Source organism: Lathyrus oleraceus, chromosome 1, assembly GCF_024323335.1.
Source record: "Lathyrus oleraceus cultivar Zhongwan6 chromosome 1, CAAS_Psat_ZW6_1.0, whole genome shotgun sequence".
In the NCBI taxonomy this organism is placed as follows: domain Eukaryota; kingdom Viridiplantae; phylum Streptophyta; class Magnoliopsida; order Fabales; family Fabaceae; genus Lathyrus; species Lathyrus oleraceus.
Window position 1 is genome coordinate 131,735,394 of NC_066579.1, and position 17,045 is coordinate 131,752,438.

Consider the following 17,045-nt stretch of genomic DNA (forward strand, 5'->3'; position numbering starts at 1 on the left):
CAAACACTGAATAATATTTTACGTCGATTTTTCTAGATAACCGAGGTGACAGATAAAGTTTCTTAAAAAAAATAATACTTAACGCGTTTCAGGTCATTTGATCTCGATTTTTCAATAACTGAGGTAGAAACTTCATCATGAAATGTAGTATGTATTAATGAAAAGAAAAAAAAAGCCGAAGACTGCTGAAAGGAAGACGGAGGAGAGAGCTCCAGGATTTTCCGACTTGGATATAAATATGACTTGTTGTTCAATACATGTACAACGATGCATGATTTGTTCCGATAACAATTTGAAAACCTTTGAATTGAATCAAATTCTAGATTTAATTTTCAAAAGAAAACTAAACTGCATAAATATATTTTATATTAATTATTTTTTATTTTTTAATAGAATCTATTAGTTTAATTTATATATTTTACTATATTTTATGTTTCAATTACAATGGATAATCTCATTCTAAGAATATTACATTTTAATATATTATATATTATAATTTATATCAATTATAAGATTTTATTACGTTTTTAAAATAATATTATTAATAAAACATTATAATGTATAAACATAAATATTTGAAAATCAATCTAAAACAAACTACATTAAATTACATTGATTTAGATTAGATTTTTTTTCATAAATATTTTTATTCAAAACCGAACCAAATTAAATATATTTTATTTTTAGATCGAATGAATTTTGTATGGAAAACTAATTCAAAACGCACCATAATACAATTTTAAAAATATATAGTTTAAAAACAAATAAAAAAACTTTTGTTTTAAATTTTGTTATAAAAGCTTTCAATTAATTTCGTGAAAGTGAAAGGAAGAAGATGAATGAGAAGAAATGAGACGTGAGTTATATATTCTATGTTATAATCTCAATAATATTATTAATTTAATGGTTAATGTCTATCCATTCTTTCTTTTTTTTACATAAAAAACTATTCTCATTGATAATCTAAGCAATCTTTTTTAAAGCATGAAAACGTTTTTGTTGAGAATGTAGTAACTCTTATCTCAATATTGATCATCCTTCTCATGATCTAAGAGTTTTTGCATCCCAAATAAATTAATATTCTCATGATCTAAGAGTTTTTGCATCCCAAATAAATTAATATTATTTGGTATCTTAAGATTTATTGAGAATAATAAATGGGAGTAGTATAGGAAAGTTTTATATTAATTTAAAATATGCATGATTGAGTATTTATATGTGAGAGAATTCATACCGTTATTACTTTAAAATTTTGGATAAATATGTAGTTTGTCTCTCATAAAGGTATGTTGCTCATAAAAAAGTCTCCAAAGTAAAAAATGTTTTCTCGTGTTGATCATCTGAATTGATCACAACAATGATATCAGAGTCTGGTTCGAGTGAAGTGACCAATTCACTTGTATCAAAAATATTCTCACATGATCATGAGTAGAGTGTCCTGATAAAAAGTGTCAATGCTGGTACAAATGTATGTGATGAAGAAAAAGAAAACTTTCGTTTGAGATGGAGCATTGTGGATAAACTCACGATTAAGAGAAGCGTTAAGAATAACAATGTAAATAGTGTGGAGAAATCTCACATTGATTAAAAATGTGAAACTATTTAAATATTTAAAAGTAATAGAATTTTCACATCTATCACTTTAAAATTTTGAAACAAAAATAGATTGTTCATAAAAATAAAAAAATCGCAAAATAAAAAGGATTCCCTTATGTGTCCTTTGCCTCCAACAAAATTTTGTGAGGCACTAGTACAGTAGTACTAGAGTGACAATTTGAATTATTAATATACAATTGTTGAAATTTATCCAACAATAAATTTATTAAATTCATCTATGATACAATATGATTGTTAATAGATTGAATGAAATCTATCTATTCAATAAATATTTTTTGGTACAAATCTATTTATAATTTGAATTCAATGGATCGCAATTGTTTTTGTAAGTAAAATTTAATAAATTATATTTATTTTAAAATTGGTACATTTAAAAAATATTAACATAATTGTTTAAAAGATATATTTATTTTTTAAAATTTTATATTATTCCATAAATGGTTTTTTATATTGTTTTAGAATAAGTAATTTCAAAAAGTAATTATATTTGATAAACAAAAAAATTAACATATTTTTAATGAAAATAGTTTTTATCTATAGGAAACATTTTTAAAAAACTTATTTTTAAAAGAATAGAAATATTATAATTTATATTAATAAAATAATATCAACAATGGTTGCAGTGTTTAGGGTCTAATAAAAAAGTCTTGGTTAAAATCATTCATTAAAAAAATCTCGTTAATTCATATATATATATATATATATATATATATATATATATATATATATATATATATATATATATATATATATATATATATATATATATATATATATATATATATATATATATATATATATATGAATTTGAATTTATTACATCTCATTTATACATATTTGTTAAGCGATGAAATTTTAAGATTAAACTATTTAAAAAAACATTCATCCAAAGCAAAAATATGATTGAAAAATATTTTAATAAATCAATGGAAACATTAAATTTAAAAAATCAATAAATTAATATATTCTAATAGATGAAATAAATGGATATTAATCTATTTACAATATAATAATAATTGTTGAGCATCTTTTATGTTTAATAGATGAATTGAACTGAACTTTTATTTAAATTTTTTAGTGAATTGTTAATTAATTGTTTGGATTTTTTTTATAATCCAAATTTAAATCTATCCATCTTGCTATTCTTAAATGCTGCTATAGATAAAACTGAATTAAAATCAAATTTTATTTTTAAATAATTAAATATAAAAAAATCAACATATTATAAAATGGTTGAGTAATGAATATATAGATTACAAAACTTCATAATACCAAAGCTTCATGTACTAGTGTGATATGAATTGATGTCTTTAAGAATAAATTAAAATATGAGAAAGATTCAATGTCTTGAACAAACACAAAAAAAAAACCTATTAGATTTTATGAAAGAAAGAGAAGAGAGAGGAGAAGAAGAATCATGATTGGTTATAATTATTTGACTATTCACCTTCTTTGTTAGAGTTTAAAGATTAGAAGTGAATAACAACAACTAAAAACTTCTCTCAACAAACTCAGAGAACTAGTATATTTATAGACTACTAAGCTAACTTAGGCTACACGCTAACTTAAACAATTGAGCTTAAACAAAAGGTCAAATTCGACATGCTAACAAATCAAGCAATTTCGACTACTACATGCTTGAACATACTTCAACTACAACATGCAGGATCAACATGTGAGCAGACTTCGACTCATGCTAAACCTATGTCGAACCAAGAAGCTACCCTTGTCAAGACTAGAGTTCGATCCAATTCTCACAAATCTCCACCTTGGAATAAACTCTACAAACATCAAGAGAACAAACTAGCTTTCTTCATGCAGATTTATCAACTACATACAATGAAAAAACTTGCAGCTTGCCAATGTCTTGGTGATCATATCAGCAACATTGTCTTTAGTTGAAACCTTTAACACTTTGACTTCTCCACGCTCGATTATCTCTCTAGAGAAATGAATCATCATATTGATGTGCTTGATTTGCTCATGATAGGTTGAATTCTTTGATAGGTGTATTGCACTTTGATTATCACATTTAACAATGATAACTCAACCTTGAAGTTTCAACTCCTTAGCAAAACCTTCAAGCCACAATGCTTCTTTCACAACTTCAGTGAGGGAAATATACTCCGCTTCAGTAGTTGATAAGGCAACAACCTTCTGAAGTGTCGCTTTCCAGCTGATTATTGTGCCAAACGTAGTGAACACATATTCAAAAATAGATTTTCTAGAATCCATACAACCTGCATAATCAGAGACGACAAATCCTTCGATTTCAGGGTTAAGACTTTGAATCAAACTCATCTTGAATTAAGGATTAGTCGGTGTTAAAACATGCTTTGAATTCGACATATCAAACTTGTCAAGAATCTTCCTCAAGTATGTCTCTTGAGATAAGCATACTTTTGATTGCTTTCTATCTCTCTGGATGTCAAGTCTAAGAATCCTGGAGGCAGCTTCTAGATCTTTCATGTCGAACTCCTTATTGAGTCCAACCTTCACCTTCATAACATCCACATAAATCAACAAAATAACAAGTGAATTTCCAGGTCGAAATCTGAAGTAAACATAATGGTCGAACTGGCTCCTAGTGAAACCTATGTGTGCCATGAACTTGTCGAATATCCTATTCCATTGTCGAGGAGATTATTTTAGACCATACAAAGACCTATTCATCTTGCACACATAATCTTCCTTTCCCCTTTCTACACACCCTTCAGGATGCCTCATCAGGATTGTTTCATCTAGATTACCATACAGGAAAGTTGTCTTCACATCCATCTGTTCAAGTTCTAGGTCAAACTTCGCCACCATAGAAAGCAACATTTAATGGATATATGCTTTACAACAGGTGAGAACACATCATTAATTTCGAAACCTTCTTTCGGAGTGAACCCCCTAGCAACTAGCCTTGCCTTAAATCACTTCGACATCACTCCTTCGATTCTTTCCTTAACCTGGCCCATGCAGGTTTCTTGATTAGCTCCATAGTTTTATTATCATGAAGATATTTCATCTCATCATCCATGGCTTTCAGACATTCAGTCTTGTTTCAATTTCTCACAACTTCTTTGTAATCTCTAGGTTCTTCATCAAGAACCTCACTTCTAGAGATTAAAGCAAATGCTATGAGATCTGCATAACCAAGTCTCTAAGGTGGCTTGATGACTCTTATCGACCTGTCTCTTGCCAGCAGGTAGTCACTATCAGTCTTCTCAGCTTCGAAAGTAACTTTTGCTTCTTGTTCGACTTCATCTGGGTTATGCAATTCAATATCAACATGCTTCACCTCAACACAAATCTCTTCCCGTTCCAGCTCTTCTTCAGATATCTTAGTACTTCGATCAATGCCATCAGTTTTCTTAAACGCCATTTCTACTTCATTGAGAACTACATCTCGACTTGTGATACACCTCATATGATCTAGATCTAGGCACCACGACTTATAAGCTTTGACTCCTTTAGGGTATCCAAGAAACATACATCTCAAAGCTCTAGGTTCGATCTTATCTTGCCTAATGTGAGCATAGGCTAAGCAGCCAAATTCTCTAAGTCTCTCAAGATTAGGTGTATGTTTCGACCAAACTTCTTCAGGTGTCTTCATCTCCAAGGAAGTCGAAGACACCTATTTATCAAGTATGCTGCAGCCGCAACAACCTCAACTTAGAACATTTTCTTCAATCTAGCACTAACCAGCATGCATCTGACCCTTTCCAAAATGGTTGGATTAAACCCTTCACCAAACCATTTTGTTAGGGAGTACCTGTAATGGCTATGTGCCTTGTAACACCATACACAACACAATATATGTCGAAGGCCTCATTACAAAATTCAAGACCATTATCAATCTTCAACCTCTTGACCTTCCTGGCAATTTGGTTTTCGACCAGAGTCTTCCAACTTTTGAAATTTTCAAAAGTTTTATCCTTAGTTTTCTGGATAAATACCCATAACTTTATGGAGTAATTATCAACTATGCATAGGAAATACTTTGCACCTAAGTGTGAAGGATTCCTTGCAAGCCCCCAAACATCAGCATGAATGTAATCAAAGGATCCATGTGTTCTTTCTTTACCTTTATTAAACTTCACCCTATAGAATTTACCAATACACAAGGTTCATAAAACTCCAATTTTTCGACCTTATCACCACACAACAATTTTTTTTCCGACAATTCAACCAAGCCTCTTTCACTGAGATCTCCAAGTCTCTTATACCATAGCTTAGTCTTCAACACAAGTTTTATGGATGCCACATCCGCCAAATCACTTGTAACCTCAGCCTCAAGGGTATACAAGTCTTGCTTCTTCACGCCTCTCAAGAATTCCTTCGACCCCTTCATTACCCTTAGGATACTTTTCTCTCCTTTGAAAACATATACTTTCTTGTTGAATTCACCAAGAGAAATCAAATTTCTCTTAAGATCAGGTACATACCTGACATCAGTCAATAGTCTTATTGACTCATCATGGAGTTTGAATCTTATAGATTTAATACCTGCAATCTTGCAGGCTTTGTTGTTTCCCAACAACACAAATCCACCATCTTTTTCACATAACTCCTCAAACACATATTTGTTTGGATTCATGTACCAAGTGCAACCTGAATGCATAATCCACTCCTTACTAGATTTGTTGCTTGAAACCACCAGAACATCAGATGATTCATAACCATCTTGCACAATGGTTGCATTACCATTATCCTTTCCACCATCATTATTTAGTCGATCAAGGAACATCTTTCTTATATGACCCTCATTCTTACAATGATAACACTTAATAGCAGGAACATTACCACCATAAGAATTATCTAGAAATTTACCATTCTTCTTCTCAAACCTACCATCTCTCTTCAAGAATTTCCTCTTAATGGACAAACCTTCACCAATTGTCGATGGCTTGTGCTCCTTTCGTTCGTTCAAATCCTTAGAGTACAAGGCTGATTGAACATCTTCAAAGGTAAATAAATCTCTTCCATACAAGAGAGTTTCTTTAAAATGAGCATGGGACTTAGGTAAAGCACACAACATTAGCAACACTTGATCTTCATCATCAATCTTGACCTCAATATTCTCAAGATTAAGAATCAACTTGTTGAACGTGTCCAACTGCTCAACTAAGACTTTGTCTTCACTCATCTTGAATGAATATAAAGCTTGCTTCAGGTAGAGATGATTTACCAATGATTTCGTCGTGTACAAACCTTTGAGTTTCGTCCATACACCAGCTGCATTTTTCTCCTTCGAAACCTACCAAATAACTTATCACCAAGGCTTAATACAATGACACTGTGGGCTTTCTCGATCACCGTCGTCTTCTCCTTCTCTGTTAGACCAACATCCATATTCTCTGATCCTTTCAACGCTTCTAACAAACATTGTTGAACGAGTAGGGCTTGCATCTTCAAGCGCCACAAACCAAAATCATTCACACAAGTGAATTTGTCAATCTCATACTTTGTTGACGACATCTTCTTCTCCATGCTCGCCATACCAGTTTGTTGTGAATTGACGTCGTCAAGAACAAATTAAAATATGAGAAAGATGGAGTTTCTTGAACAAACACAAGAAACCTTATTAGGTTTTGCGAAAGAAAGAGAAAAGTGAGAAGAAGAAGAAATATGATTGATTATAATTGTTTTACTATTCACTTTCTCTATTAGGATTTAAAGATTATAAGTGAATAACAACAACCAAAACTCCCCTAAACAACCTGAGAGAACTAATCTATTTATAGACTACTAAGTTAGTTTAGGCTACAAGCTAACTTAAACAATTGAACTTAAACAAAAGGCCCAATTTGATAATGCTAATAAACCTAATAATTTTGACAACTACATGCTTGAACATACTTCGACTACAACATACAAGATCAATATGTGAACATATTTTGACTACATGTTAAACCTATGTCAAATCAAAAAACTATCCTTGTCGATACTAGAATTCGATCCTATTCTCACAAAAAAATTATATTTGTTACATTTTTTCTGTCATGTTTTAGCCTCAAATGACTAAAAACAAAATATGGATAGGATGATATTGGTATAATTTATTAAAAGATATTTTTGTTTACTAAAAAGTTGTTTTTGTAATTTTGGTTATAAGTTGTTTTGTAGTTTTATATCATTTTGAAACAAGTACTTTCAAAAAGTAATTATATTTGCTAAACAAAAATAATAATATATTTTTAATGAAAAATAGTTTTTATTTATAAAAAACATTTTTTAAGATTATTTTTAATGAATTAAAATATTATAATTTATTTATTAATAAAATAATGTTAATAAATAACATCACAATATGGTCCCAATAAATAATGATAATGTTTAGGGATGACAAAACGAGTCGCCCGTCCCACTCAGTCCCGTCTTAATCCCGTTAAAAAAAGAGGCAAGATAGAAATATCCATCTAATGAAATTGAGTTTAAAAATCTAACTCGCATAATTAAGGTGACGGGTTGATGGATGACGGATTTGTACTCCTATTTTTATTTATATTTCATTTTTTAATAAATTAATAAGCTTATTTTTATATTTACATTAAATTTTTCAATTATTTAGAACAATTTTTTATAAAACATATTTTTAATGAATTTTACTTCAAAGATATTGCATATATTCACAAATAAATATATAAAATAGAATCATCAACACTATTCCAAAATTATAGTTCAAATATTAACCTTCAACTAATCCATTTTTTTTTAATATATGATACTAGGCTGACGAACTAGCGGGGCAATCCGCCCACTTTTTGACGGGCTTAAGAGCGAACGGATTGAGTGGATAAACAGACATAAAATTTCAATCCAAACCCGCCATTTATAAACGGGTGTGTGAGCTGGCCCGACAGATCACGAGCGGTTTTGCCACCCTTATTAAGTGGGGTGGTGGTGATGTTTATGGTCTGATAAAAAAATTCTTGGTTAAAATTATTTGTCAAAATCTCATAAACCTAATTAAATTAATAGTTAAAAAATATTTGATTGTATATGTGCGAGTTTTAATTTATAGAATTTTAATCATTAAATTATTAGATAAAAAAAGCCATTAACTAAAAACAGAAATATGAATGAAAAATATTTAATAAATCAAATAAATCTGTAAAAAAAGTCATTTAATAATTAATATATTATAATAAATGAAACAAATGGATATTAATCTATTTAAAATATAATAATTGATGAATGAAATGAATTATGATCAGATAAATTGAATTGAATTTTTTAAAATAACTTGTAATGTATTGTTAATGAATAATTTGAATCTTTATAATCCAAATTTAAAACTATCTTGCTATTCTTAAATGATACTCTATAGAAAAAATTAATTTAAAATTCAAATTTATTTTAAAATAATTAAATATAAAGAACAACATGATATAAATAATTGAATGATGAATAAATAAATTACAAACTATAGAATACCAAAGTGTTCACTTAAAAGAAAGTGCCCTGTACTAGTCAAAATCATTTTTGTTACATTGTTTTCTGTCACGTCTAACCCTCAAATGAGAAACAACAAAATTGAATTAAATGATACTTTTATTTATTTTCTCAATTTAATTTAAGACTTGTTGTCCTAAATATTTTAGAGAAGATCCATCAATATTTATAGAATTTTATCATTTTTATAAATAAATGTCACATTTGTATTATTTTTGTTTCGGTTCAATACTCCACATTAGCATATAATTCAATAATTATTATTTTCCCACTAATTTATTTATCTTTATTAAATTTACTTGACTTAGTTATTAAAATAACTATTATTATTAATAAAAATAATAATTCAAATTAACATCAATTATTCAAAATTTAAGAATTATACACAAATGACTATAACAACGGAAAAAGGTCGAGACGATTTCAGCATTACCAATTTTATCTACATCTCTTTATTAATTCTTTAATTCTTGCTTTTAATTTGGACGAGTTTTTTCATGACACACACCTTTCTTAAAAACTTTAATTTTTTTATTAAAATAAAACATATATATAAAATATAAATTTTGGTATTTTATTTTATAATAGAGTAAATAATTAAATGAAATAATAACATTCAAAGTAAATGAATCATATAACATATTTTTTTTAAAATAAAAATTTAAATATTACTGTAATTCATAAAAAAAAAATTCTACTAAAAAAACATACTCTTTTAATAAGATTAAAAGTCTATTTGATAAGATCAAAAAGTAAATTTTATTTAAAGTAGTTTTATAAATTCTTATCCAAATAAAAAAAATCTAATAGCTTTTAAATATTACTTTTTATTTATTTGTATCTTTAGTATTTTAACAAAAATCAATTTTTATCATTTATATTTTATTATAACTTGAAGTAAAATAAATATGTAATAGTATTGTAGTTTTATTGTGAAATATATATATATATATATATATATATATATATATATATATATATATTATATATATATATATATATATATTATATATATATATATATATAATATATATATATATATATATATAGATATATATATATAATATATATATATATATATATATATATATATATATATATATATTATATTATATATATATATATATATGTGTGTGTGTGTTTATTCAATAAAAGTTAGTTTAATAATATTATATAAAAGATAATATAATAATTAATTTTTTAACTAAACTATTATTTTATTTTATATAATCTTATATTTATTTATTATTGATTATTTACCAAACATTCAAATTAATTTGACTCTCTCACTTTATATATATATATATATATATATATATATATATATATATATATATATATATATATATAATATATATATTATATATATATATATATATTATATAACTAAACACAATTTTAATAATATAATTTAAATCCTATTAAATTATTAAGCATTCAACTTATTCTAGAAAATGATTTTGATATTCTAATAGAAAAAAAAATGGTTGTGATATTAAATATTTGTATTATAAAAAAATGAGTCAAATAAAATTATTGTTGTGATATTAAAATATAATAACTCCCGATATAAAAATAATCTTCATCTTGACCAAAAAAATAAAAAATAAAAAATCTTCATAGAGTCATAAACCCAGGGGAATGCATCAACGTCAGCTACTATCTCCTACTGATCCATTTCCCTGTCTTTAATTCTTCATCATAGTATAAATATAACCACCAAAACCACTTCCATTTTTTTTTCAATCACTCTCAAAGATTGAAAAATCGCGTCAATTTTCTCGGAAAATTTCCGAGTGTTCTTCGTCTGAATCTCAATTGAATTCGTTGTCGATGTCTTCTTCGAATCAGCACCAGTTCCGTTACACTCAAACTCCGTCCAAGGTTCTTCACTTCCGCAACCTTCCATGGGAGTGTTCGGAGGAAGAACTCGCTGATCTTTGTAGTCCATTTGGGAAAATTGTCAACACTAAGTGTAATGTTGGCGCTAATCGGAATCAAGCTTTTGTTGAATTTGTAAGCTCATTGATCAATTCTGAATTTTCTGTTTTTTTTTTTTGCTTGTTATGAGTTTGCTAGGGTTTTATCTTGTGAATTTTGATGAATTTCGATTTTATTAGTGTTAGAATTTTATGAGCTTATTGTTTAAGTTTGAGACTGAGCTGAATTTGTAGATTGATACTTCATTTTTTAAAGAACAATTCGATTTTATCTATATGCATGCAGTACAGTTATGTAGGCATGTTTGTGTCTCACATGTTTGTGTTTGTGTCTCACATGTTTGTGTTTGTGTCTGACACTAACACTCGCACTTGCAGTCACAGTCAATCACTTTCATTTTCTCAAATTATTCATGGCATCTATGTGATAGTGTTGTGTTCAGTAGCTGTTTTTGCCCGCACTTTGCATTGTTATCTATGTGGATTTGAATGCCTGAACATTATTGATGTGTCATTTTTGGATCTTATTTGTAATTAAAGAAAATGTGTGTTTAGATAAATTAAAGTCAGTACTGAAGCTTCTGAGATGCTTAGCTTAATAAAATGTCATTTCTTGTATGTAAATTGTTGGTTATGTTACTGTTTTCTGTTGGTAATCAAACACTAAATTTTTAGAGACTGCTTTTTTCTTTTCTATTAGAAAAATTGAAGGGATTTCATTTGAGAACAAGAGAGGATGAAATATTGAAATCACAAGTTAATCCTAGTAGTAGTTAAAATGTAATGTAATAGAGCTTAGACTTTAGTATTGTACAGTGAAATTAAAAAGGTTTTAATGGTGTTTTTTTAATGTTCGTATAAAAAATTAAAATTTTGGATAGGCAAAATGTTGTGTAAGGAGTAACTGATATGTTTTCTGTATACCTATGTGAACGTGACACCGTTTATGGGGCTGGAATTTTGAAGTACTCTTGCTTCCCAGGTCCTTATGAACTATGTAGCACGGACACCTCTAAAAAACGGTATGTCCGTGTCCCTGTCGGGGTCGGACACCTGCACCGACACTTGTGATTACGTTTAATTTATTCATTTTTTCAAATTATTACCATTGTCGCCGTGTCAGTGTCGGGGTCGTATTTGGGGTGTGCATGCTTCATAGCTTATGAAAGAAAGTGAACTAGAGATTAGATTGTAGAGATGAATAGTTATAGTTTATGGAAAATGTTTTAGATAGAATGTATAGCAATTTTTTATATTTTTAAATACTTATGAAGTTAACTGCGTGTATGGAAAATTTAGAAGTATTAATGCAAGTGACGATCAATTTGTAATATGTTGGTCATAAGTTATTTGTTTCTGCAACTGGTGATCAAACTGGCTTCCGTGTATATTCTTTTAGCTTTTTTTCCTTAATTAAAGTGCCAAGTTGATGAGAACTGACAAGAGAACTACAACAGTGATGTGACTCGAAATACAAACTATATTCATATGCTGCATCATATGCTCTCTTATATTTGATGACACATCTTGATTTGGTGCTTTATTGATTTTCCAACTCAAGGTTCTAAGTTCTTATGTATAAATGCTTTACTAGGTGGATCTAAATCAAGCAATTTCAATGGTTTCATATTATGCTGCATCTTCAGAGCCTGCTCAGGTTCGTGGCAAGAGTGTTTACATTCAGTATTCTAATAGACATGAAATTGTCAACAGCAAAGGCCCTGGAGATGTCCCTGGAAATGTCTTGCTGGTAACCTTTGAAGGTGTTGAAGCTGGAGACGTGACCATTGATATTATCCATTTGGTAAGTGATACTGTGTTCACTAGTGGATTTGGATTTGGGTGAGGTTCGATGTGCCTTGTTTGGGTAAACTGTGTGATGTACAACCTAATTTTTTTACTGCATAATAGCCGATTTTGGGCGGATTCAAAACATTTCTTTATTCTTAATTCAGGTGTTTTCTGCATTTGGCTTTGTACACAAAATTGCCACATTTGAAAAGACTGCAGGTTTTCAGGTTAGTGACATAGTGAACTGAACTTCTTTCAATGTATCTTATATGTATTCACTCCGTGTTATTTCTGGGTAGGCTCTGATTCAATTCACTGATGCGGAGACTGCTTCTTCGGCTAGGAATGCACTGGATGGAAGAAGCGTACCCAGGCAAGCTTTGCTTTTTCATTTCTACCTTTCTTCTTGACCCTCATAATTAATTGTGATTACTCTTATCTCTAGATACTTGCTCCCAGAGAATGTTGGTTCTTGCAACTTGCGTATCTCATACTCAGCACACACAGACCTCAATATCAAATTCCAATCCAATCGGAGCAGGTAGAAATCAGATGCATGACACCTATCATATTATTCCTTGTTTACACTTTATTGATGCGTCTCATTGAGTTGTCAGTAATATGTTGAAGTTCTCAAAACCCTTGCATGTAATTCAATAATTTGTCAATTGTCTTATTTGCCAATTGATATACGTGCTTTATTTTTATTCATCAAGAAGTTAGTTGTACTTGGTAGTCAGAATATAGTTGTCTTGTTTGTGAAATGCTAGTATTATTCACTTATGAGAGATGATTGCATAAATCTAACTTTTGTGAATGTCGGTAATATTTGAACATACTGGAACATTAACATCTACTATATAATAGTTGTATCAAATCTCAATTCGATTTTTTCTCCTTGATCTGTATCTATTATGGATATAAGTGTGATTTAAATGAATGTGCAACTTCCTTTTGTAGCCGTTTTTATTTTTCACATTTATGACACTTGTACAGAACCTTCTAGTTTTGTTCAAAACAATTTTTTCAATTTATGGTTGATTATGCAAGAACCCCACTAGCCAATTTCAGGTGATTCTTTCTAATAATTATAAGAAATATCAGGCCGCACTTATTTTTCCCCCTTTATGGAGATTCCAAGCTTAAACACATTTCATTTTTTCTATCCATGCATCTCTTAGAATTAGAATTAAAAGGTTATCTAATCACGTTGCCTAACCACATCTGTGACTTATCTTGCTAGTCATCCATTTTGGTATATAGGTTTGATCTTAGATTGTCATTTCACACACTAAATTCTTTTGACCTTTAATTCCTGCATGACATTGTTTGAATGTGCATAGTCAAATATCCGTTTCATAGATATTCTATAGATATTAGTCCTACTTCAATGCATGGTTTGGTTACATCCAGTTTTCTGTCTATGTAGGGACTACACTAATCCTATGCTTCCTGTTAATCAGACTGCCATTGACAGCGCATTACAGGTATTTGGTTCATACTTTATATTTTCTTTATTTATATATATATATATGTATTTGCATATTTTCATTACATGCTAACAACTTACGGTGTTCATTCTGCAATTGGTCCTGACGAAAAGAGGAAAGAACTAGAGAGTAATGTGCTTTTGGCAACAATTGAAAATATGCAGTATGCAGTCACCGTAGAAGTTCTTAACACGGTAAGAATTTTATTTTCTCATTAAAATGGATATTTATAGGTGCGTTATATTTAATGCTTCTGACATGCATTTACAGGTGTTTTCTGCATTTGGCACTGTTCAAAAAATTGCTATATTCGAAAAGAATGGGCAAACTCAAGCACTGATTCAATACCCTGGTATTGATCTTATTTGACTTGATGCTCTTTAGTTTGTATTCTTTTTTTCACTAATAGTGTCTATCTCTCACAGCGTAAACAAGTTTTCAAAATTAACATTATAGTATGGCAAGACTGTAAAATGTAATTGGATATCCATGTACAGCTTGTATACAATGTGGGTATATAGTTATTAAGCTATGCTTTATTTTTTATGTAAGTAGCTATCATTATCATTGGTGGGTCCTTCTACGCGTTCATGCAGTTTGATGATAACTCTGCTTCTTTCAATCTTGATTATGGATGAGGCTTTTCCCCCTTTTCAGATGTTACGATAGCAGCAGCTGCCAAAGAAGCTTTAGAGGGACACAACATATATGATGGTGGCTATTGTAAGCTTCATCTAACATACTCTCGTCATACTGATCTCAATGTTAAGGTATAAAAAAATATGTTTGAGTTAATATTAATGAGGTAAAAGAATACGAGAAAGCGGGTGAGGAGGATAAAATATACTCTTAGAAACAGTTTGGCAGTTTGGTTTCAACATTTTCTTGATCAGAAATAATTCTCGAGTGTCTTCTTCTCAACACTTGATTGACCATTTATAATATTTCTTTTAGTCTCTAAATGACTTTTCACTGAATCTGATTTTAGTATTGTACAAATGGTTTCAGGCATTCAGTGAGAAAAGCAGAGACTATACAGTGCTAAATCCTAGTCTCCATCCTGCATGGCAGAATACTCAGGCTGCTCCTATGTACCCTGGTTTACAGGGACAAATGCCATCATGGGATCCAAACCACCAAGACGTTACACAAAGTTATTTATCGGCACCCGGTACTTTTCCTTCTGGTCAAGCCGTTCCTCCGATTCCTGGCTATTCCCCAGCAGCTGCACCCCCCTCCGGTGCCTCACCTCATTCTCATATGCCTCCCGGTTCATTTTCCGATGCTTCTCCTCCTGGTATTCAACCTTATTATGGTTAGGAAGGAAGGTAGATTTCATCTGAACTACAATCCCTTTCCCCTATAGATTTTTTCTCTTCCACCAACTTTTCAAGTTGGATCTCATAGCATCATACCGAATTTCAGTTTTGGTTTCTAGTTTCGATTTCGAGTATGATGCCTTTTTCCCAAGTTACTATTTTTGGGTAAAAACTTTTACTTAGGGATCTTTATGTACTGCTTTATTTATTTAATCATTGCCTTTCTCCATGCCAACAACCCATCGATGGTACAAAGGCATGCAGTAGTTAAATAATTTCATTTTATTTTGTATGATTTAGATTCCTGATTCTTTTTCCTGTGTTGTTTTCCTTTTGTTGCCTTTAATAGGCGTGTTAATTGTTTTCTTCTGCACTGCTTCAAAATCACATGGAATTTATTTTATCCGGCTTAAACTTATTGGGATTTAATTGGATTTGTAGTGAAACTTTGTTAGAGGTCTAACGCCGAAGATTTGGTAATAGATTGGAAAGGTAAATGAAATGGGGAAATGAGTTATTATTTTTTAAAGCGAGCAGATTACTTTTTTAACAGAAGAGTTGAAAAGTGAATTGGTAATAGATTAATTTTTTTTTTGTAAATTGTGATTTTTCTCACCCCTTTTTAAACTTCCGATTCTTCTTCTTTGAGTCTCAACTAATGGGTACTTGTCACTTTCTTCCTTTGGATTCTGCACATCCTTGGTCTGTTGCATTTTTAGAGCAACCTTTCATTGTACTTCTCCCTTCAAATTTTTAGTCTTCCAAATACTACTTCTATCTCTTTCATTTACAATTGTTGCTTTGCCTCCTTTATCTAGGTCATAACCAATGTAGGGAGTGAACGAGAGAATGTCATAGAAATATCCAGTGGCGATGGCATAAGCGACACTTTGTCTCACACTAGGGTAGCAAACCCATGAATGTTGATCCTTTGGCAATTGCCCACTCTATTCTTAACCTTGTTGTTCTTAGCGTTAGTTCTGAAGCTAGTAGGGGTTTCGTCGAAGATGGTAGCGAACCCTTATGTCCCATATTTGGTGGAAACACATATGCTTCTACAGAAGGAGTCATAGGGATGAGCCCAAATCATCTCTTTGTTAGGGAGGTTGGAATAGGTCAATCCTCTTTTGTCTGTTGCAGCACTCTTGTTAAAGCTTTTCGATTTTTGAATGGTCAAGAACATACTGGTAATGAGATTAGGGAGCATCGCCACTTTTGAGATTGTTTTTGAATTCATGATGAACATTACCTTTTTGTAGATAGTGGGTTAGGCATGGCTTGAAAGGACCGAGAAGGTATTGTGCTTCCTGTCGATGTTGTTCAATATTTTTGGATGGAAATCGAAGTGGTGGGGATGGTTTCCACCTTTAGCGACACTCAGAGCTTAGAAGATGCTTATTCACACGTTGAGCCGTGTTTTGAGTGGTTCATTTCCTCCATTGTCC

General features: G+C 30.2%; 1 protein-coding gene across 2 annotated transcripts; it reads left to right on the forward strand.

Moving 5' to 3' along the window:
• The first annotated feature begins 10,651 nt into the window (after positions 1 to 10,651).
• LOC127122011 (polypyrimidine tract-binding protein homolog 1) lies at positions 10,652 to 15,916 on the forward strand. Of its 2 annotated transcripts, none has more exons than XM_051052435.1 (10): positions 10,652 to 11,076; positions 12,595 to 12,804; positions 12,956 to 13,018; positions 13,091 to 13,164; positions 13,237 to 13,332; positions 14,221 to 14,278; positions 14,395 to 14,475; positions 14,552 to 14,633; positions 14,939 to 15,004; positions 15,290 to 15,916. In XM_051052435.1, exons 1-10 carry the CDS (start codon positions 10,894 to 10,896, stop codon positions 15,298 to 15,300), a joined length of 924 nt encoding a protein of 307 aa, XP_050908392.1. In that variant the 5' UTR covers positions 10,652 to 10,893; the 3' UTR covers positions 15,301 to 15,916. The 2 variants fall into 2 exon arrangements, with proteins under 2 accessions (XP_050908392.1, XP_050908387.1); XM_051052430.1 differs by having other exon boundaries at positions 10,653 to 11,076; positions 14,939 to 15,051.
• The last annotated feature ends 1,129 nt before the right edge of the window (positions 15,917 to 17,045 follow it).